General features: G+C 53.4%; 6 protein-coding genes across 6 annotated transcripts; 3 read left to right on the top strand and 3 right to left on the bottom strand.

Moving 5' to 3' along the window:
* Positions 1-909: 909 nt before the first annotated feature.
* On the top strand, positions 910-2,824 carry CTHT_0058120 (uncharacterized protein; the record flags this gene model as incomplete). The annotated part of the gene is made up of 3 exons (XM_006696069.1): positions 910-1,353; positions 1,416-1,613; positions 1,682-2,824. The coding sequence occupies 3 exons, from the start codon at positions 910-912 to the stop codon at positions 2,822-2,824; spliced, it is 1,785 nt and encodes a 594-aa protein (XP_006696132.1).
* Positions 2,825-4,852: 2,028 nt separating this feature from the next.
* Positions 4,853-6,357, top strand: CTHT_0058130 (putative peroxisomal membrane protein; the record flags this gene model as incomplete). Its single annotated transcript, XM_006696070.1, has 3 exons — positions 4,853-4,916; positions 5,013-5,498; positions 5,570-6,357. The coding sequence occupies 3 exons, from the start codon at positions 4,853-4,855 to the stop codon at positions 6,355-6,357; spliced, it is 1,338 nt and encodes a 445-aa protein (XP_006696133.1).
* A 2,056-nt stretch (positions 6,358-8,413) lies between these two features.
* CTHT_0058140 (transcription factor TFIIA-like protein) lies at positions 8,414-10,281 on the bottom strand (the record flags this gene model as incomplete). Its single annotated transcript, XM_006696071.1, has 3 exons — positions 8,414-8,498; positions 8,551-9,524; positions 10,162-10,281. 3 exons carry the CDS (start codon positions 10,279-10,281, stop codon positions 8,414-8,416), a joined length of 1,179 nt encoding a protein of 392 aa, XP_006696134.1.
* Positions 10,282-11,838: 1,557 nt separating this feature from the next.
* On the bottom strand, positions 11,839-13,635 carry CTHT_0058150 (putative cell division control protein; the record flags this gene model as incomplete). The annotated part of the gene is made up of 1 exon (XM_006696072.1): positions 11,839-13,635. The coding sequence occupies one exon, from the start codon at positions 13,633-13,635 to the stop codon at positions 11,839-11,841; it is 1,797 nt and encodes a 598-aa protein (XP_006696135.1).
* Positions 13,636-14,734: 1,099 nt separating this feature from the next.
* Positions 14,735-17,148, top strand: CTHT_0058160 (uncharacterized protein; the record flags this gene model as incomplete). Its single annotated transcript, XM_006696073.1, has 2 exons — positions 14,735-15,218; positions 15,272-17,148. The coding sequence occupies 2 exons, from the start codon at positions 14,735-14,737 to the stop codon at positions 17,146-17,148; spliced, it is 2,361 nt and encodes a 786-aa protein (XP_006696136.1).
* Positions 17,149-19,024: 1,876 nt separating this feature from the next.
* CTHT_0058170 (zinc finger domain-containing protein) lies at positions 19,025-21,501 on the bottom strand (the record flags this gene model as incomplete). Its single annotated transcript, XM_006696074.1, has 4 exons — positions 19,025-19,210; positions 19,272-19,452; positions 19,558-20,646; positions 20,846-21,501. The coding sequence occupies 4 exons, from the start codon at positions 21,499-21,501 to the stop codon at positions 19,025-19,027; spliced, it is 2,112 nt and encodes a 703-aa protein (XP_006696137.1).
* Positions 21,502-23,103: the final 1,602 nt, after the last annotated feature.

The raw sequence follows: 23,103 nt of genomic DNA on the forward strand, positions 1-23,103 counted from the left end.
CCCCTGCCAATCGGGTTTCTGTTATTTGCTTTGTATGGGTGAGCAGGTACCACGTGGATGCAGCAACTGCCCTCCATCCGCCTACCTTTTCGTGGGTTACACAGAGCTTGTGCACCACCCGCTGTATTTTATCGGATCTAAGATAGGAACCGATGAGCGAAAATTGAAGCCGAATTTTTGGGCATTGTAGAAAAATGAGAAGCCAGATATGTAGTGTCGGCATGTAGCATGCTTCTTTGACCAAGTTCCCAACATCAACTGCTGGTGAGAGAGGGCAATGGTGTCGCAATCACATGTTATTGCTTTAAGGGTTAGGGTTTTAGTTCAGGGGTACAAGGCTTGGCACAAGTCTTGGCCTCAACCCTCTCGGCTGGTAACAATCCATCTCGAATTTGAAAAAAAAAAAAAGAAAAAAGGGCCGGTTGGGTGGCAAGCACAACAAAGCAGTGTTCTCGAGTGTAAAATGCAAACTCACCAACAACGGGAGGTACTTACATGTTGCTCGTGTGTTTCCGGGACAGCATTTGAGCACTCGTATTCGGAGCGAGCTCCTGATTGTTCGACACTCTGTACTTGAACTACACCGACTCCAGATCTCAAGATGTCTTCAAATGCATGTTTGTCGCTTAGAAAGGCGTTAGCATAGTCGACGCGTCGAGCCCAACAATCCCAGGATGCAGATTCCGGGAGTGGCCGTGTAACCACGGGCTGGCACACGATGGCATCTTGACTGTGGCATGATCACCAGCTGAATGCGAATACGGAAAACCTCTCATTGGTTGTTTTGCTGGTGGAATCATCTCTCCGGGTACCGGGAACCCCCCTGCCCGATTTGCAAACCCCTGGGCGAAGAGGAGGAAAGCATTGGGAAAGCAATCGATTGGCCAGACGCCCAATCCAAAAACTGAAATGCGCTACCACCGCTTTTTTGATTTAAACTCGCCAACGTCTCTCGACACCTTATCTTTTCACAAGAAGATCCCGAGTTCCCCTTTCCAGCGTCCAGGCCCCAGGTATCTGGATCTGCTTGTCTATCAGTGGCAGAGCACCTGGAAGCTTGATTCTTCTCTCTTTTTCCTCCTTTTGCTCATCCCTCCTCTCCCAAGGATGGGTTTGATCCAGGAACTTGGGGCGCCGCTGCGCCAGGCGTTCGCTCAGCTGCCGCTGGGTTCGCAGATCGCCGTTTCGGTGGCCGGCTTCCTCTTCGTCACCGTCTTCCTTAATGTCATGAAGCAGGTGCTCTTCAAGAACCCTAATGAGCCTCCTGTCGTTTTCCACTGGTTCCCCTTCCTCGGCAGCACCATCACTTACGGTATCGACCCCCCGCGCTTCTTCAAAGATTGCCGCAAGAAGGTGAGCACGAAACCCCCCAAGACAGCACCAACTCACGACATTTGCTGACTTTGCGATGACAGTATGGTGATTGTTTCACCTTTATTCTGCTCGGCAAGAAGACGACCGTCTACCTTGGCACTCAGGGCAACGACTTTATTCTGAACGGCAAGCTCCGCGACGTTTGCGCTGAGGACATCTACACCGTCCTCACTACCCCCGTCTTCGGCAAGGATGTCGTATATGACTGCCCTAACTCCAAGCTCATGGAGCAGAAGAAGGTCAGTAATCTAGTGCTGCTTCTGAGTGGTCGCTGCGAGATTCTTATGGCTGACACGGTTCTGTACAGTTCGTTAAGGTCGCCCTGACCACCGAGGCTTTCCGCTCCTATGTCCCCATTATCGTCGACGAGGTCACCAACTATTTCAAGAGGTGCCCCGATTTCAAGGGCCAGTCTGGCATCACCAACATCCCCCGCAACCTGGCACAGATCACCATTTTCACTGCTTCACACTGTCTTCAGGGCAAGGAGGTCCGCGATCAGTTTGACGAGTCTCTGGCAGACCTCTACCACGATCTCGACATGGGTTTCACTCCGATCAACTTCATCCTCCACTGGGCTCCGCTTCCGTGGAACAAGCGCCGCGATCATGCCCAGCAGACTGTTGCTAAGATCTACATGGACATCATCAAGCGTCGCCGCGAGAGCGGCGAGACTGGCGCCCAGGATATCATGTGGCACCTTATGAACTCCAAGTACAAGGATGGTCGTCCTATTCCGGACCACGAGATCGCCCACATGCTTATCGCCCTTCTGATGGCCGGCCAGCACTCTTCCTCGTCCACCGGTGCCTGGATCATGCTTCGTTTGGCCTCGCGTCCTGACATCATGGAGGAGCTCTACCAGGAGCAGATTCGCAACCTTGGCCCCGACCTACCTCCTCTTACTTACGAGGACCTCGCCAAGCTCCCTCTCAACCAGGCCATCATCAAGGAGACCCTTCGTCTGCATGCCCCGATCCACTCGATCATGCGCGCCGTCAAGCAGCCCATGCCCGTTCCTGGCACTAAGTGGGTCATTCCGAACGACCACGTGCTCCTCGCTGCTCCTGGTGTCTCCGCCTCCGATCCTGAGTACTTCCCCGAGCCCGATCTTTGGGAGCCTCGTCGTTGGGATAAGGACCATCCTCTTGCCCCGACTATTGTCCGCAATCAGACCGACGAGGAGGAAGAGAAGATTGACTACGGCTACGGCTTGGTCAGCAAGGGTGCCCACTCGCCCTACCTGCCCTTCGGTGCTGGTCGCCATCGCTGCATCGGTGAACAATTCGCCAACGTTCAGCTCCAGACCATTGTAGCCACCGTTGTCCGCATGTTCAAGTTCCGCAATGTCGATGGCAGCAATAACGTCGTTGGCACCGACTACTCCTCGCTGTTCTCTCGGCCGCTGGAGCCGGCTAATATCTACTGGGAGCGGCGTGAGAAGGCGTAAACGGTGTCGTTTTGGGAGGGTTCTCAATTCACTTTTCACCTTCGAGACTAATGAAGCCGTCACGTCGCTGACGTTTCGGCTTTTGAATACATAAACACCTGCTGATATTACCTATTGTACATACTATATGTCGGTAATGACGGGGTCTCATTTGGGGAGGGGAATATGAAGTCTGTGATGATGACGGCAAAGGAATGAATCATTGGCCGAGTAAGGCCAGGGATGGATTATAGAACGATAATATTAATAGGACAATACCTGTGTGCATTTGCTGTGTTGTTGCCTATTGAGTTGTTTCCTGCGAGATGTTGCCCAGAAACACTTCCCCCCCCCCTTTTCCAGAACAACTCTAACTAAAGCGTGATTGATCGTATTATGAACATAAACATGGAAATGCCATCGGTTGTGGAGTATTTTCTCGAAAAGTTGACATTCCTTTTTCTGAGAATTAAGTTGACTCCATTCTGTTTCTTCAAAACTTGATCTGATGGCATGGCATCCAGAACTTATAGGAGTTACCTTCCAGTAATGCTGCAGGATGCATACCAGAAAAGATCCCAACAACTGTGAGACAATGTCCTAATTGTCGGACAAAAGTTTGGACACTGATCAGACTGGATTGTGATATGGATATGGATGTAGAGGTTCAAATGCTTCACTCCGGACGACATGTCACCAGAAAGGCCTTGCCAAGTTTTTATAGTACTAATATACTGAACTTTGAGAGGCAATTTATTTTTTTTTTTTAGGTGATTTGTGTTTCCAAGTCTTCTCTGTGGCATATGCTAGAATATCCCAGCTGCTTCAGCTAAAGCAAACAGTTACCAAGGTCAAGTACTGGGGAAGCCAGTCCCCCGAGTCTAGCTAGGTAGCTTACATCAACAGCAGGTCCCTATGTATCTCCTACCCAGGCAACTACCAAGTGAATATTTGGCAGAAGGCAACGAGAGCTGGGCTCTAGTGTCCTGAAAACCGAGCGCATTATTATCTCCTGAAGCATGTTGGCTGAATGAATAAGCTCAGAAGCTCACAGAATATATCAAATCCTCAATACCCCATAACGGGTGAACTTTGAGTCCAAGCTGAGCTTTTTCACAGGCTCCGACCTCTCATGTGCGCCCGGGCAGCGAGAATCAAAGGATTGTTGGGCATTTGTGGAGGGGAGGCAGCTTGCCCTGCCCTACTCGCCCACCTTGCTACTCGCCCACCTTGTCTCGATATAGTCAAGATGGAAGTCCAATGACAGGTGGCAGGGTTGGGGTCAGCTGTGGGCAAAGATCGGCAAACCCCCGCAAAAAGTCTTAGCGAAAGGCAAGGAAGAGAGGAAAAGACGGGCCAAGTGCCCAATCCGTTGGCGCCGTCCGCGCTTGCCAGCCTTCGGCAAGTTGGGGGGGGCAAGGCAAGCCTGTGAACCGAGGCAGCGAAGCTCACAGGCCGCGCTCACGCCCGAAGAAGGGGCTTGGCGCTGCACAATTTCTCCACCCTCCCCGGCAACCGAGTCCAGCGGCCAGGCCTTTTTTGTTGGAGGGGAGTCCAGCCTGCGATTTCTCATGTCCTGCTCGAAAAACACACAGCAAAGCACACAGTTAAACACGCTCAGCAGCGCAGACACAGTCCCCTCGACACAGGGACTTCTCACAACCACAACCACAGCCACGGCCGCACCCACATCGATGAGTTCGATGATAGCACGCGTCTATTGAAGCCTCAGACCGCCAGGTATTTTCCCACACAACTCGACCCGCCTCTGGGCTGTTTTCCCCAGGCCCGAGTTTCCAATTCGCTCTTCTTCCCCGTTTCCCGCTTCCAATCCATTCCACTTTCCTCTTCCTTCAAACCAATTACCAAACCGCGCGGCTGGCTTCCCCCGTCGCCACCTCGATTCCGCAAACCACCTGAACTCAACAGCCCAGCGCTACCGCGACTCGGTTGTCCGTCGGAAACGCCAGAAAAAACGTCGATCTGCCAGCCGCGCAGCATCTCGTGAAGAATCTCTCAAGCGATCCCGTAATCATTGAGCGAATCAACATGGCGTCTCCTCCGAAGCCCTGGGAGCGTGCGGGCGCTACTACCGCCACTTCTGCCTCGTCGCGTATGCTCTCTCCTCGCATCTCCGACTGATTTTCACTGGCATTTTCGTTCATAGAAGCATCCAACAGATTGGCTAACCACGATGCAATCGCTGTAGTGACTTCTTCTGCCGCGACCTCTCCCAGCCTGACCGCTGCATCGACTTCGACCGTCGCGACGACTGCTGCGACGACTACCGACTCCACCTCCACACCCGCGATTCCTGCTCGCCCAGCCACTCTGACCGCTGCCGTTAATCAGAACGCTTCCACCTACAGCAGGCCCTACGGAAGCACGCCGTACAGCACCTACAGCTCATACAGCTCGTACACTTCGCCCTACTCGTCTCCCTACAACCGCTTTGGCTACGGCGGCTACGGCTCTTACGGCGGCATGTACGGCGGCTACGGTGGTTACGGCGGCATGTATGGCGGCATGCCTCCGTACGGAATGGCCGATCCCAACAATCCGAACAGCCTTACCCAGCGTTTCAGCATGAGCACCCAGGCCACCTTCCAGATGTTGGAGGGCATCGTCCATGCCTTTGGCGGTTTCGCCCAGATGCTGGAGAGCACCTACATGGCGACTCACTCGAGCTTCTTTGGTGAGTCGTGCTGCCTTGCTAAACCGATTCTAAAAAAAATTGTGGGCACGCAATATGCTAACACATTACAGCTATGATTTCTGTCGCTGAGCAGTTTGGCAACCTTCGCGACACCCTTGGCTCTGTTCTCGGCATCTTTACCATCATGCGCTGGATTCGCACTCTCATTGCGAAGCTCACCGGCCGCCCTCTTCCCGCCGATGCCAAGTCCCTCACTCCTGCTGCTTTCGCGCGCTTCGAGGGTCGCCAGAACCCGCTCGGCGAGGCCGGCGCTCCTCCCAAGCCCAGCCGCAAGCCTCTTCTCTTCTTCCTGCTTGCTGCGTTTGGCTTGCCCTATGTTATGAGCAAGATCGTGCGCTCGATGGCCCACAATGCCGAAGAGGAAGAGCGTCGCCGCCAGCTTCTGGCTGCTCAGGCCGCTCTCGACCCGTCTAAGCTCGAGTTCTGCCGCGTTCTTTACGACTTCTCGCCCGCCGCCCAAGGCCAGGCCAGCATGGTCGAGGGCGTCGACCTCGAGGTGCGCAAGGGCGATCTCGTCGCCGTTCTGAGCAAGAGCGACCCGCTTGGCAACCCATCCGAGTGGTGGCGTTGCCGTGCCCGCGACGGCCGTATCGGCTACCTGCCGTCCACCTTCCTTGAGGTTATGCGCCGTCCTGGCCAGCCCCTCGCCGCTATTAAGGATGCCCCGTCCTCCACCGCCAGCGAGTCCAGCCGTGCCAACTCCATGACGAGCTCCGTTGCCATGCCCGGCGCCTTCACTCCGGCTAATGCTGACAAGCCGGTTCCTCCTCCGCTACCGTCTACGAAGGTTGGCGACGTGACGGTTGAGAGCTTCCAGAAGTCTCAGTTCTACTCTTGAAAGGAGAGTCGAAGATGAGAGGCGACCCATCCCATGAGTCTGCTTTTTCTCCTCTAGAGGGACATGCTTGCAGCCTTAACTATGGCTGTTTAGCAGTTTACCTGACTTTTTTGCGTTTGGCGTCGGACACACGGATCGATCCCCTTTGCAACATGTGATGTGCTTTCTCTAACTTGGCAGTTGGTTCTTGCTTTTCCCTTGCCCCTCTCGACTTTTATTCGTCTTTTGACCCCTCACGTTTGATGTTTTATTTTTGCCAGCAGACAAGCCTGTTGTCATGGAAGCACTTAACTACATTCCTACTTATATTTTTCCCTCTTCTCTCGAGAAAAGCATGCGCATGCAAGTTCAGTTGCGGGGGGGACGTTCATGTGGGGTTGCTGTTCCTTACATGGATATGTTACATGCCAGAACAGCCTTGCGTCTTTGTCTTCTATCTGGGCATACCGTTTTTATCATTTCATGTTACATTATTATGTTTGGGGATAGAACTACGGTTTGGTTGGGAGATTAGGAGAGGCGGGTATGATAATTCTGTCACAGTCGCCTCTCGCTTTTTATCTCTCTCATCTCGCTTTTTTTTCTTCTCCCTTAATAATCGGAGAAGGGAGATATTACGGGATTCATCGGTTTTACAGGATCGATGGATGGATGGATGGACGATGGATTTGTAGTCCGAGTCTTATATCTTTGGATGGATTGAACTTGGACGGCCTGTCTGTCTGATGGGTGATTGATTGAACAACTTTGATCTGGAAGATGTTCTAGCGTCTGGGAATACATGGAAAGGAATCACGACCGAAAAGGAGGTGGAGATGGAAGAATCATTCATGAATCCTATCGGCAGCAGAAAGAGCGTTGGCGGCGTTATCTGGGGTTTCTGGAGTTGGTGTTGATGGATCGTTTCCAGGGAGTCAAGACTCTTTTTCACAAGGAGGGATTGACTTTATGGAGTACGCATGTGTTGTGCATAGCCTGTCTTCTGATGTCGGATGCTTAACTGCTTACTTAACGTCTACTTATGGGTTTTGCTACTACTAACAGCCTCTCATGGTTTTTGATTGTCTTTGCTTTTTCTGCGTTGTGTTTTTTCCAGCCATGAGACCTTGCGAGAGAAGGGAGTTAGTCTACTGCGGTTGCGCTTATATACCCTTGGTATGGCAGCGGACAAGCTAGGTAGCTTCTTCCACCGTCTAGGTTGAGAAGAGAAGCACTGCTTGTTGCTGTAGGTATAACCCCAGTGACATCCTTTGAGGTAAATGATTTACAAGAGTACATCAAACTGATGACGATCCCGGGAACTTGTGATTGTGTCATGGCCATTTTACAATTAAACTCTTTGAGTTTTGTGCACCTAAAAGGCAAGAAGGCAATCCAAACCAGGTGCCACGTACACTTCATCAAAGGAGGTGTTCCTGGCAACCAAACTGGTTTGGATCACTACCAGCAAATCCATTTGTCTCATCATACACACCTTTTCATTCATAAAGCCTCTCTCTGCTTTTCATCAAACTTATGACCAGGCAATTACGAATCATCTTTTTGCATCGCGTCATGATTTGATTCCTATGATACATACAATAACCCAACAGAATCTCCGTTTCTCATAAACTGACGGTTCCAGTGTTTCTTTCGCCCCATGTCCGTCCGAAAAGGACGATTGATGGTGAAAAAAAAAAGAAAATCAAGGGGAAAAAAGTAAACCGTAAAAGCAAAAATGGAAACGACAAAGAAATCAGAGTAGGCGCTCTCAATATTACTTGTTTGGTTACTTAAGTGGGTGTTGAACTTTCGGGCAGGACTGCACCATTTTGGGTGTTTGTAAGCTCCCGAAGGACAACATGCCAGCGAAAAAATGAATTGGTGAGAGCGCAATCATAAAACGGGGCAGATGCCTCAACTCCTGGTGATCGGATAGATCTCAGGAAGGGAAAACGGTAAAGGAAAGAGGGAAAGCGATCTATCGTGACCCAAACTCGTATCAACGGGAAGATTATGTAAGGAGAAAGCCTGTCACTCTGACAGGACAGAGCATGGCGATGAGTCGACCAGCCATTTACCACTCATACTCGCCCGTAGCCTTGTGGAAGACATACTCCTTCCCGTTGACAGTGAGCACACCGTCCTTAAGAATGCACTTCCTATAGCATGTTTCAGTATACCATGTCACAAAAGTAACAGAAGTATACTCACCACTTATTCTTAACGCGCTGCACCTTGTCATACATGCAGAGCATCATATGACCGGTGCAGTCATCATCATCACTGTCCTCACCCAGTCCCTCATTGGGATCATCCAGATCAGAGTTGATCGCATCGGCGTCTGACTCGTCATCATCAGGACCATCAACCTGGGCACTGCCAACTCCCTCCCTAGACTCGCTCCCAGCGGCTTGCCGCTTGCTGATACTGCGAGCAGCAGAATTTTTGCTGTTCTTACTGAGCGGCATCATAAGACCACCAGCCTCACGCTCTTTAGCCCGAGCAAGCAGCTGGGCATGGAAGTACCGGTCGATTGCCTCACGGTCGTTGATCGATGGCAAATGCTCCTCGTTCGTCTCGTCCGCAGCGCCATCATGCTGAGCAGCAGGCAGCCCGTTCGGCCCACCTGGATGAGGCACTTGCTGTTGGGGATGCTGCTGCATACGCTGCTGCTGCATCGGGGAAGGCATACCAGGACGGTACTGCTGCGGCTGCTGGCCGTTGAGATGCTGCTGCATCTGCTGCTGTCTCTGGGCAGCGTTCAACTGATTGACCATCCCACTGTGAATGGCGTTGATCGAAGCGGCGGCTCGCTCGCCGTATTGGTTCTGAAGGGCCTGGGCGGCGCGAACTGCGGCCATCTGGGGAGCAGCATTGGCAGGGAAGGGCGGGTGTTGGATGACGCCGGGTTCCTGCTTGACACCAGGCTCGCTCTTGATACCCGGCTCTTGCTTGATGGCGACGCCATTGGCATTCTGTACGATGCTGCTGCCGGGCAGAGTGAGGGTCTGGATTGGGGCTTGAGGATTCAGCGTCGCCTGGGTGTAAGTGGGAGTCGCAGCGGGTACCGGAGCGTTGCTCGCTTGGGTGGGCCCGTTGTTAGCGGGCGGAGCCGGCGGCGGCTCTGGCTTGGGATCCCAGGGGAATTGGGCAACGTTCAGCTGCGACAGCTTGTGCTGCCATGTCTGTGATGCGCAAGAGTGTCAGCAAGCCAGTCTCTTGCAACTCGTCGATGCTCTGGCAGTGGTTCGAAGGGGAAAGTGTCAGTGTCGGCGCTCGAGTAACTCTGACGGGCACCGAGTACGACAAAGTCCTCCCGTGTTTGGAGGTGTTTGGGGAGCCGCACGTGATGATAGCGTTGGACGGCCCAATCGGATGCAGCGGGTGGCTGATTGGGCGCAGTCCCCAGTGATCAGGCAGTGACATAAAAAGAGACCCAAAAGTGCCGCGACGCCCACTCGGCGCTTGCTGCTCTCCACCCCTCTCGCCCAAAGGAGAGTGATCACGGATCGCCCCCCCAGCAGAAGCCCGACACTGGTCGCGCCATTCCCGCCTTCACCATTGCAGCAACCTGCCGCCAGCGAGCACACCAGCAACAACAACAACAACAGCAACGAAAAAAGAAAAAAAACCAACGGTAAAGACAGCAGAATCGACACTGATGAATATGTTGGGCGCATCGATAAGCTGCACCGCGCCTATGGATGATTCATTGGCAAAAGCAACAGATCAGGGAGTTGGAGGCGAAACAGAAGAGAGAGGGCTTGGTACAGTCGACATCAAAGCGAGGTAAGAATCAAAGGGAACAGCATCTTTCCTCACCTTCTTCAGGGTCTCCAGCACCGTTTCATCAATACCGTTCTCCTCGAAATCGACGCGCACGGCGTTGATGACGTCCTGGATGATGGAGTCGTAGATTGGTCCGACCTGTGTGTTGGACATCTTGACGGATGGATTGTGCCGTTGCTGCTGCTAGAACTTGCGACGCCGATGGCAGCGACGGAAGGAAATAACACAATCGGGATTCTTCGTCTTTTCAGAGCTGCTGCAGTCAACCTGCGCTTCTCCAGCGTCCTCTCGTGTCCCTAAACAAACCAGACCGCACCGCGAGACCAATCCACCGCCCCGAGAACAAGTCGCCTCGCCTTCAACAGCGCGAAATCGACCTAGACCTCTGATAACTAGCTCGCTGCGCCTACGCGACCAACTAGGCGATGGGATTAGCCTCTCGCGGATGAAGCGGGTTGGATGTGGTGGTTGGCTGGGTGGGATTGTCGGGAAATCAGTCGGCGTCGGCTGGGTGGAATGTGGAATGCGGGCGGGACCTCCCCTCTCAGGTGTCGCCGCTGCTTAGTGCAACGAACGAAATGGGCAGTGTTTCCTGGGGATTCGTGGGTCGCGCGAAGGTAAACTGCCAAATCCTCTTTGATTGGCTTGTAAATGCGGGCGCGTATGCTCGGCGATTTTTGCAATGCGCTGCCGCGATTCCTGGGTGGGAGACGCGGTTTTGCCTGTGCGAGTTGGATTGGGCAAGTTGCAGGAAATCGGTAGGCGTTCTTTGACGTTCGGCCAACCTGCTTAGTAAGCAGCCTGAGAGCCTGGCCGCCCACTGCACTGCACTGCACTGACGGCAAGCCCAGGTTCCAGGCTGAAGCTTTTTAGTCCAACCCACCCGAGGCAATTTGAAGTGACTGAACGATTTGCCAAAGATCATGACCCTTTGCAAAGTCGTTATTCCAATTGATCTTTTTTTCCCGATGCATAGCAAATTGGAGTACTAAAATTCTTTTTTTTATTTGTTCTTTTAACTCACGTGGATTGATCATTTTCCAGGACATCGCTTTTTCATGCATCTCTGGCAGTTGCACTGCTTCTAAGTCCCCTCCAGAACCTCCTCGTGCAACCTTGGGATTCTTGGATTGTCGGCGAAGTCATCGTCAGATAACCGCACAAAAATACAACGATCTTACAAGTGAGCCATTTGTATTGTAGTAGTGTGTATGTACACTATCCTAACAGTTGCCATTTTTCCCGTTTACTTAAGTCCCAACCAAGTATTACAACTATAACCAGTTACTCCATACAATAACCCATGACCTGGTCTGATGGTCCTACCCCAAAGGAGCGAGTATGTAAACCCGACAACTAAAACCCAAACAAAGATAATAATGTGTGTGTGTATGTCCCAGCACTCGCTTCTTCCCGTGCCTTCAGCCTCATAATTGCTCCGTTATTCCAAGGGTATCATTCTCATGACAGTGCCGGTATCCAGGTTGTTCGTTGCATGCATTGCAAAGACCAAACTCCTCAACGCCGTATCCCAAATGCAAGACAAAGACAGGAACCGCCCGGTCCGATCCCATGACTTTGCTGAGTTGACGCTGCAAAAGGGAATTCGTGATATAACCTATACCTACCGTTGGATGGACGACTCGACTCTGTCATTCGGCTTGGCCGCTGATGACTGTCTGTCATGCATTTCTTTCTCTCTTTGTTTACTCAGCGGATGGTCATGCTCTTGGCCAACTCCGCCTTGGCAGACGAGCCAGTGGTGGTAATGCTGGGCGTGCCAGGCTTCTTCTCGAAAATCTTCCAGAACTTCAAGCTCTCGTCGGCGGCAGCTGTGGCCAACATCTGACCGTCCGGGCTGAGACAGCTGTGGAGAACCCTGCTCTCGTGGGCCGGAATCTCAACGTTGCGGACGAGCGTGGGATAGCTCCAGATGCTCAGTGAGTTGTCAGGGAAACCGCTAGTGCTGACGATCTCGCGGTAGTGAGTGCTCCACCGCAGGCTGGTCACCTGGGAGCCAGTGTCGATGCTGTTGACCCGCGCGCCGGACGTCGTGTTCCAGAAGTGAATATGACGGTCGTACGAGCCACCGCCAGTGGCCAAAAGGCTCATGTTCCACGGGCACCAGGCCAAGGCCTTGACGGCAGCTTTGTGGTTCGTCTTGGTGAACTTGGGGACAGCCAGGGACCGTGCATCCCAGATGCAGACAAGGTTGTCGTTGCCGCCAGTGGCAAGCTGAGCGCCATCTGACCGCCATTCCAGGCCGCACACCTCCGACGTGTGCTGGACCAGCTCGGCAACCTTGTGCTCGGCAATGCGGACGTCGTGGTTGAAGACCAGACCACTGCGGGAGCCAGTGGACAGAATGTGCTTGTTCCATCCCATGACACCAACGCGAGTGTCGTGGCCAAACATGCTGCGAATCTTGACGCCTTCAGCCACATCCCAGATCTGCACCTCGCCAGTGCCGAGACCGACACTAACATAGGCACCGTCCTGGGACCACTTGACGCTGCTGACATACGTGTCGGGGCTCGTCTCGAGAAGGCAGTTGACGGTGCCCTCATCGGCCGACCACACATACACGTTCCTCTCGAGGCCGATTGCCACTTGGTTGCACGAGCTCCAGTCAAGCAGGTTGAGGTAGTAGTCGTCGATCAGACCAGGAGCGTCCAGAACGCGCTCAGGGGCAGTGGCGATGCGACGCCTGAACTGAGCGGAGCTAGCGTTGGCAGGCTTGAGAGGGCGGTTGTATTGCTTGCGGAGGTCGATCGGCTTGGACGACTCCGGAGGAGCAGGCTTGAACTGAAGGATGCGAGTGTTCAGGTTGACGCCACAGGCGTTCGCGAGCGAGTCTTGGTAGGCAACCGTGTTGGGGGATGGGCGAGAGTACGACTCCGGCTCCTCATCCTCGATGTTCAAACCCTCGAGGGCAGCGAGAGCGTCATCCGTGGCCGACGTAAGGACAGATGAGGCTTCGTTGCGGCTCTTCTTGGAACGCTTCTTGTCCTTGATATCGAGCTTTCCCGAGCCGGGATTGGCAATGGCCGAGCTTGCGCCGCGGTTGGGAATAAAACGATCAGCGTGGTAGGTCAGGGTGGTCTTGGACGACTTTTGCCTGATGGTGGCCGTCTTCTTCGTCTTCGTGTTGGAAGGAGTCTTGGTGTGAGAACCAGCACCGGTCAGGGTGAAGTCAGAGACACCGAGCTCAAGAGCTTTGCGCGGGCTCGAGACAGTGCGGGCAATGTTTGACTTAGGAGAGTCGCGGTGCTGGTTCTTGGACGAAGCCTTGGCGAGATGAGCGGTGAGGTTACCGCCATAGACAGACTTGGAGGACACCCGAGGGCTATCGGCCTGCTTCTCAGGGGTGCAGGGGGAGTCATTAAGGTTGATGGACTTCGTGCGGCGGCTGGGAGAAGGTGTCAAAGGCATCCTTCCCCCAGCGGTGCGCGAGGAGAACAGTCCAGCGTGGGGCTTGAGCGGTGTTGATACTGTTGCTGTAGCCATGATGGTCGTGTACTACTGCGGTATCGAATAACTCTAACCAAGTAAGAACGGCTCGAGTTGGAAAGATGCAAACGATATAAGTGATGCCAGCAACCAGTGCTGGAGATGCTGATGGATGAGCTTAATCAAAACTGTTGGTGATGGTTTAGGATTACGAGAGGGTTGGTAATAGGTAGCGCAATGCGGAAGAATATTCAAGGATGTGGAAGCGGTTTGAAGATGCTGGATTGGTTGTGGGAGAGGAAGAAGAAGGATGAGAAATGGATGGGAAGGGAGGTGAGGCTTAAATGTTTACATTGCCGTTGACTGGGCAACGCTAGACCCCTGGGCTGAGCCGAAATCCTCTTTCCAAAATCCGCACGGGTTGGCTGCTGTTATCCTTGCCGACCCCACTGACCAGGCTGAGAGTGGATCACTCATTTTCTGCCCTCCCGCCACGGCCGCCCGCCTTGACTGGCCTGGCAACGAGACTGTTCAGCGGACAGCAGAGGGCAAGGCAGCAGGCCGGGTCTTCGTTTTTTGCCTGCGGTCTTGCGCAGCAAAACTGCACAACACGGCTTTTCAAGTTGTCGCCTCCGCTTGACGAAGATCCACTCTCATCCCACCGGCTGCAACGAGCGACAACTTGGCACCAGAGGATCCACAATTCCACATCGTGTCCGCTGACGTTGGCTGCAACTGGAGTTGACCGCTGGCATCAGACTGCTTGATTGAGAAGGGCACAGGGCCCATTTCCTGGGGGTACGAGACACTGTTGTTCTTCGACCGCCTGAGAGTTGATAGCTTGAGTTTGACTGCGGTAGAACACAAGCACAGGTACTGAGGCACGCACAAACACGGCCGTGGGCATCCTGGGATCCCGGGGATCGCGACAGACGCAGCGAACAAACAGCTGCATTGGCCAATTCTGTTCGATTTACTTTTTTTTTTTCCTCAAACGCGCTCCCTTGCCTCCTCCTCTGCCTCTGCATCTGCCTTTGCCCTTGCATCCCGGGACTGCCCCCCACTGGTTGCTTGCCTCGGCTACCCTGCGCTAGCATCTCTCTTGTTTCCAGATCTCGCAAGCATCCATTCACTTGTCAACTTGCCATTCCCAGCAATGGCACTACAGCCCTCCACGTCTGCAGCAGCCGCCAACAGCAGTAACAGTAACAACAGTAACGTCAACAACAATAACACCACCACCGATAACCAGAACACTACAACTGCGACTGCATCTCTCTTCGGCGGTCACAGCCAAACCACCCCCGCTGCGGCCGGCGCAACTTCGCAAACGGCGAACGTCTCATTCTCCTCGACCCTTGCCCCATCCTCCAACAGTGCCTTCATCATGCCCAATACGCCGGTCAAGACTCGTATGCATAGCGATGGTTATCGACCCAAGGTGACTCGCACATTGGGTCAGCGCCCTGCTTGTCTTGTCAATGCCTCAGTAACATACTGCGGCAACAACCAGATTTACGCCTTTGGCGGCTTCGACCAGTACACCGATGAGGTCTACAACCATGTCTTGCGCCTTGATCTGGTTAGCCACCAATGGACGCTGGTTGACAACTATGGTGACATTCCTGGCGTCCGTATGGGTAAGCAATCTTCTCGAGCCCCATATTTGGCGGCGCTGACATGGTATGTTCAGGCCACACTGCGACTTTGTACCAGGGCGACAAGCTTCTTGTCTTCGGCGGCGAGAACGAACACCGAACGTACCTTTCAGATCTCATCATTTTCGATATCAAGACGGCACACTGGACCCAGCCACAGGTATCCGGACCGATCCCAAAGGGCCGCGCTCGCCATGCCGCTGTGCTGCACGATGACAAGCTGTTCATCATGGGCGGCATCACTGGCCACGATAACTATGTGCTCGATGACATTTGCTACTTGGACTTGAAGACCTTTACCTGGTCGAGGTCATGGCGCTTCGTCGGCCGTTTTGATCATTCAGCCTACATCTGGAACGACAGGGTTTGGGTATTTGGTGGTCTAAGCGAGGAAATGGACAAGGTCAGCGATCTATGGTGGCTTGATCTTAAGGGCAACCCGGCCTTCCAATCACCTCCAACAACTGGCACGATTGATCGAACCGGCCTGGTTCGTACAGTAGCATCGCCGAGACCCCCATATCAATCAGGGTCTGTCGTGGGATCTTCTGGATATGCGGCAAATTCGAGGTCACAGCAAGTCAACCCATCTTCCTTCCATCTCAGGTCGTACGCCCCTCCTGCCCCAGGGCATATATCCGCTCTCAAGTTCGTTCATGGCCCAAATGTCCCGTCCCAGATGCAGGGTATCCACTTCCATGTCTATACATCTGGAACTCTTCTCGACTTCGTCACTCCTGCCGCAACCATATCCTCGAAGGATTGCTCTCTATCAGCGCTTGATTTGACTACGTTTCGGTGGCAGAAGCTTGCTGAAGGACGCGAGATCTTCAAGTCGGGATACCGTTGGCATTATTGCACACTGAATGAGGACGGCACCAAGGCCTGGCTCCTAGGTTGTCCCACAGAGCCAGCCGCTGCCGACGGGATTAACAATCTCGAGGAGTTTCTCTCCGATATCATGGAAGTCGATTTGCGGCGGTACGGTTTCTTAGGGAATGCCATGTCCTCTGAACAGCGGACAGACCCCGCTCGTCCTGCTCTGCGCAGCCGTAACGCGGATGTCGCCTCTAAGGGGCTTGGAGCAGATCTTGCCAGGCTGTTTAACAAGCCCCCAGAGAGCGGAAGTGGTACGGATTTCATCGTGACAGCTCTCCCTCCGAACTACGACGAAGACGAGATCATGGGCTCAGCCCTCGTGCACTCTGGGGAAGACGGGAGCGAAAACTGGCTGGCCTCTGACGCCCCGACCTCTCCCCCGATTCATGTCCACCGCCTCATCCTACAAGCCCGCTGGCCTCACTTCGCGCGTCTCTGGTCAAGCCAAATGGCCGAATATCACACCAAGAAGATGCACATACCCGAGCCCTACACCGTGGTCAAAGCCTTCCTCTACTACCTCTACACCGACCGCATCGACCCCGTCGACGACGACCACGAGAACACCGCAACAGACCTCTCCGACGTGGCCGGCCTGCTGGTCATGTCCAACATGTACAACATCCCCCACCTCCGTCTGCTCTGCGTGAACCGCCTCAGCCGCGAGCTCGACGTCGAGCACGCTTGTATCATCTGGTACTGCGCGGGCCTAGCCAACGAGGACTGGCTCAGGCGGCGGGCCGCCAACTTCTGCATGACACACTGGGGCCGTGTTGTACGCACCGTCGGCTTTCAGCGGCTGCCGCGCCAAGCGCTGGTCGAGCTCTCGCAGGAGGTGGACACCGAGGGCCGCGTGGTCGGCGGCGACGAACTGGACATGATGGTGGTGCTCAGCGGGGAGGGCGGCATTATCGGGCGGTATGCGGCAGACGGGTCGCTGGTGGTGGCGCGTCGTAAGGAGAGCGTCAGCAGCAACCACACGCAGATGCTCGAGAGTGAGGTGGATGATGATGACGGGATGGAGATGTCGTAGTTTGGCAGTTCTTCTGTTCCCGATGAGGAAGATGTAGGGCAGGATGGCCAAGATCTTTCTTCTAATTGCACGGGACAGGCCGATGGGGATCTAGATGGCGTTCATGGTTCAGGAGATCCACGTTCATTCAGCGTGATCGTGTTGGGGAGCTTTTGTTTTATCTGTCTTTCTGGTATTAACTATTAATTTCTTTCAAGGTCATGTCGCATCTCTGGTACTACACGGACAGCGTGGGAGTTTCAAGGTTAGTAGGCAGATTGGGGAATCAGATGGATGGTTAGGTGAACGGATAGCAGGGCAAATGCGAGGCGTTTGGCGTACTGAGCAACGGGAACAGAGCGGGTCAAGAGGATGCCCCTTTGAAGGATGTACTTCTTCTTTTATGTCGATTTCTACGATGATTCAGTGTCTAGTAATACAAAGCGAGGTATCTAGCCGCCGGTGTGTTGGGTCTGAAGATGTGTCGATGACCTTGATGCTTGGAAACATGGTTGCAAGGACTATTTTCCCGAGATGACGAACACACTTGAGATTCACAATAACAGGGCAGTCTATATGAGTTCAGAGAACTCAACACAACTTTCTATTTAATGCCAATAGGATGGGCATGTTTAACACAATAAACCAGAGTAGAGTGCTTTTTCTATTTCCCCTTTTTGCCCGCCATTACGCCGATTGCAACTGACTGGAACCAGTGAAAGACCAAAGCAATACAGACAAAACAGAAAAGCTAAACAAAACTAGCCAACAACTCCCCACCCTCTTTTTTTTCTTTTTGGTAACCATCACTCCATTACCTCGACATCCTTTGAGACCCATTTTTGAATCTCCCGCGCTCAGGTTCTTTTTTCCTCTTTCCCACTTTTCCCATACATCCTTTCCCACTTTTTTTTCAATCTTGATTTTCCCACTCCCATTCTTTGAGGTTGAAAATCTGTCTTGAAGCAATGAATCCAACCGCCTGCTACTCCGAAGTCTTTCATACTAAAACCTAGAAACAAGGTGAATGAAGAAACGAAGAGCTAGGCAGTTAGATCGACATAGCAAATGTCGTGAGCCAGGAAGGCGTAATGTCCTCAATGGTACAAGATTCGCCCCACTTCTATTTTGATATAGATTGGAGCCACTCTCGCCCTCTCTGGTAACTGAAAAGAGATGAACCGACAACCGAAATGCGATTGCAACAGGTTGCGGATTCGGAACATATTAGCGATTAGCAGCTGATTGGAACGGGAGAAGAGTGCCGAGCCGAGTTTGCCATGTTCTTCTCCCTAATTATTGCTGGTGATAACTGTCGGATGTACAATTCCCAGACAAATTCCGGAATACCAAGCAAAGATCACTCCGGCGAGTCGAATCTTGGCCACCGAAGCTCGTAGTCTAAAGGGCTTGATGAACTGCTTTGTTCTCCTCGAATTCGAGAAGCGATAAGACACAGTGTAACAGACAAGGTTAGTCAGCATTGAGTGCCAAGCATCTCAGTTGCTGTTCAGCTCGGTCCGTCGAGTTCTCGCTTCGTGCCGGGGGCTGCAGGTTTTGAGGTGAAACCAACAAAAAGGGGTATCGCAGTGGAACGTCTGTCCCGTTAGATCTGTGCTGGAAAGATATATGTTTTTCTGCTAGCGACTCAGTCCAGCCAATGCCGCCAGCATGCCAGAGAATGAGATGCAATGAGCCCCCAACATCACCCAAGAGAAACACTGAGTGATGAAGAATCATATCCACAAACCCCGACGCGTGCGAAAGGGCTTCGTTGTGACTTGGTTATCGTCTGCAGTTAGAGTGTTTGCTGGAATGTACCAGACAGAACCTGTACAAGGAATATGGATACAGAGGGCTCGGCACACCAGCAGATGGACCGGCGATGGTCGGTTGACTACAGCATCGTATCCTCGCTGATGTTTGGAAGGTTAGGCAAATTTGGCAGGTTTGGAAGATTCGGGAGGTTTGCCAGTCCTTGCTGAAGGGCGAAAAAGGTAGCAGGGTTTTGCATCATCGTCTGCAACAAAGTCTGGTGCTGAGCCCGAAGCTCCGGATCACACATTGGCGAGTGTTGCTTGTGCTGGAGAGGGCAAAGTCAGAACACATCCGAGAAAACACAAGGGTGCAGGCGAGAAACGTACGTATTTGAGACCATTGAGGTTCTTATACCTCTTGCCGCAAATTTCGCACTTGAACGGCTTCTCCTTCTCCATACCCAACGTGCCGGGATACGGAGTACTAGTCTCTGGGTTGACGATGGAGAAGGTACCATCACCATTCTCATGCAGCTGTTGGGTTGAGTGACCATGGGTCTTGTGGTACCTGTGATGCATGTTAGCAGGCAAAGGTGATGACTACAAGGAAGCAGAGCGACAGGGTCCTCTTTTTTTGGAAAGCAGGATTGTTCAGACTATAGCATTGACATACTTGAGACCATTCTGATTTTTGTAGGCCTTTTCACAGCCGATGACAGGGCACCTGAAGGGCTTGTGCTCCTCCGGTGGAGGCATCATCAGGGCTGTCATCTGCTGCAAGATCAAGGCCGGGTCGGTGCCAGGCGGGAACTGGCTTAGGTCAAGGTTCATGGCCTGCAGGTGCTGCTGCAACTGCTGTTGCAGCTGGAGCTGCTGCTCAAGAGCGCGCTGCTGGCTTGTCATTTGGGCTGTGCCACCAGGGCTGTACAGTCGCTTGGCAGGGTCGTCAATGGTGCCCAAGGCGCCGAAGTTAAGACCAAATTGCGTGCCGAGATTCATGTTGCCAAAACCCATTTTGTTGGCGGCGTCAGACATGCCGTTATTGTCAACCTCGTTACCCTGGCCTTGCTGCGGCATGCCCTGTTGAGTGGTCAAGGTCGGTGTGTTGACGGACGAAACAGTCGGGTTGTTCTGAAAACCGAAACCAGCAGCCGCGGGGGTCGGCGGTTGAGAGGTGCGAAGGGCTTGATGAGGGAGACCCGACGCATTAAGATGAAGTTGGGGCCTCTGTTGTTGACCAAAGAGCTGGCGGGTTTGCTGAATTGTCCGCTGGTTATCGTCCATATCCATGGGCCCAATTGGTGTGTCGTCCAGTTCCATTTCGCCGACGGCGTCCATATCATCGTTCATGTGGGAGAGAGGTGTCGATTTCTGTGCGGCGATCGCAGCTTGCTGTTGCTGACGCATCATCTGTCCAAGTCCCCCAACACCCATGCCGGCGCCCATGGGGCGTTGCTGAAAGCCCTGCATTGACTGCGTCGGCTGCTGCATTCTCCCGGCAGACGGAGCTGTGGACGCGGCGCGGCTAGCAGGGCCTCGGGCGTTGGGTTGCGTGCCACCGAAACCATCTCTCGCAGATGCAGCCGGAGTGGTGTGGTGATTTTCCTCGTAGTGCTGCAACAGGTCATGGAGTGTGGGCCACGTACGGTCGCAGCAAACAAAGTCGCGCATAAAGCTAGCTTCCAGCCGAGGAATGTAGGAGGAAGACTGAAACGACGAGCCAGTGTTGTTGATATAAGGAGAAGTCCCCGTCATCATCATGCTGCGGCGAACAAGTCAGCATTTTGATTGCGGCTGAGGAACAGCATCGGGGAAGGGGTGAAAGGGAAGCATAGAAACATGAGGGTTGTCCAAATTGGCTGAGACGCCAAAACGCTCATGAAATTTAAGTGTAACCAAATTTTTTGACTATCATGAAAAAAAACCGGAGGGGGGTAACAAGAGATGACAAGGGAACTTACTCTTCCCTAATAAAACTGCCAACAGAAATTCCGCCCCAGCTCATGCCGGCCATCATGCTCCCCGCAAGGCTCTCACGACGATTGCGGTTCATATGGTCCCGGTTCGGGTTGGCCATGGAGATGGGTTTTGCGCCGGCGCTCACAAACGAGTCCTGCCGACCGCGGCTGGCGGCCGCGTCGAAGTTCGGACCAGTCGTCATTTCGACGTCGTCGGCGCTGCTCGAGAGGTGAAAGCGGGTTGCTACGTCGTCAAAGCCGGAATCCGGGCGACCGGCGTTGAAAAAGCCGAGAAAGTCGTCGTCGTTGTGATCGACGGAAAAGCCAGTGGGGGTGCGACTGCGCACAGCAGATTTATGGACACGGATAACAGGCACAGCAGCGGGAACCTGGAGCAGGGGCGCTGCTGACGGCTTGGAGGAAATGGCCGGAGCTGAATCGGCACCGGTGTGGCCAGAGACAGGCGACTGAGGAGTCGCCGGCTGAGGGGTTGGAGACAGCGAGGGTGACGAGTGGTTGAGAGAAGGCGAATCACGGGCAGAAGCGACGGGCACAGGCGATGTGCGGTTGAGGTGCTTATTATTTCCACGGGGCCCAGCAGGCTCCGCTGGCTCGGGGCTGGCACTCGAATTGAGCCAGCGGTTCCAAGTGCGCCGCATGGCAGCGAGGGCTTGAGTGGATAGTGGGTAATGGGCAGTGGGTAGTGCGCTGAGCCTGCCCAGCCTCGGGTGCCCGGGGGGTGGGGGGAACTGGGCCGACTGGACAGGCGGGTGCTGTTAGTGGCCCTGGGGAATTTGTGACCAGGGATTGGGGGCCGCCGACTCTCCGGAGCAGGATGGAAGCCCAATCGAAGATTGCCGTTCAACGTTGAGGTGGTCGGTCGTCAACCCTACTGAATCACTTCGTACGTGACAGCCCCGTACTCGTATTGACACGTACTCGGAAGTCTCTCGGTAACAATTGGATCGTAAGGAGCGTAAGATAATCCTAGAGATAGGAAGCTTGCCTAGGCGTATCCGTACTCTGCACTAGTGCTCTGGAGATGCTGGACGCTCAATTATGGTATTAGTTGATGACAGACGGCCTGCGCTGCACTGGGAGGATGGGACGAGAAACATTAAGTGGAAGGGAAAAAAAAGGCTATGGGCGGCAAAAAAAGATGAGTGTAAGTGAGTGAGACGGCCAAGCCTTATCCGTAACTTGCACGGGATCGCCCAGGCGCAAATACAGACGGTAGCAGTGCGCCGCACTATTATGGCAACGATACTAGACCAGCGCGCGCTAGTCGATGTAACTCGGGAGTTGGGAGACGTGCGCCGTCTTCTGAGCGCTTTGTTCGACTTATTTGGACGCGGAGCAGCATGAAGCGCTGGAAGAGGCGAGGCCGGGGTGGTGTTGTGATGCAGTGTCAGGGCTAAAAAAGTCACAGGCCCCGTCCGTTCGAGTCCGTTTAGCTTCCAAGCGCGGGTCCACTTGGGACATCCACACGCAGTGGACTGGATGATGGTTCAAGGAATGACCTGGGAAGAAGGGCCACAGGCCGGACAGCACGGGAAGGCGTTGAAGGCCAGGCGAGGAAGGAGAGTACCAAGGTCTTGTAGGCAGCAATCGAAGCTCAAGTTGGATAAGAGGACGATAGACGGTGATGGCAGGATGAGCAACGGGACGGAGAAGTGCGATTCTCGGCAGATACTTATGAAATTTTAAAGTTGACAAAAACAAGACCCTCAACGTACCTGGTTTTGATTCACCTTACCCTTCGAGTTTAGTGAATTTGTTTCTTCGGCTGGAGTGGAGTTGTTTGAGGGCTCAGGAAGGAGATGGTGTCAAACAGCCAGCCTCAAAACCTGCCAATTACACGCTTGGGCAGAAGCGGAACAGGAAGTCGCAACTCACCCATGCAAACTCCAAACCGGAGTTCACTTCAAAAGGCACCGAGCGTCTGAGAATGAAAGGGGGATGGAAACTGTCGGGGCTGACGAGTGCGTAAGAAAGGAGATGAACAAAAAACCGAGGAATGATCCCAAGACAGGCAACCTTCTGCACATGCTAAGTGCAATGAGATGAACATGTGCATTCCAAGATTCTGGCTATCAACCGGGACGGTTTACAGATCCACGATCGTGATCCTGCAGTGTTGCATTCACCTAGAAATCTAGAGGAGAGCGTGGGGGCAACTCTAGCGAAGGTCCGAGTTCCCGTGCCGATTTTCACTTTTGTGGACTTTCAAACAAGCCAACCATCGAGGGGCAGCAGAAGCC

This window comes from Thermochaetoides thermophila, assembly GCF_000221225.1.
Source record: "Thermochaetoides thermophila DSM 1495 unplaced genomic scaffold scf7180000011820, whole genome shotgun sequence".
Classification (NCBI taxonomy): Eukaryota; Fungi; Ascomycota; class Sordariomycetes; order Sordariales; family Chaetomiaceae; genus Thermochaetoides; species Thermochaetoides thermophila.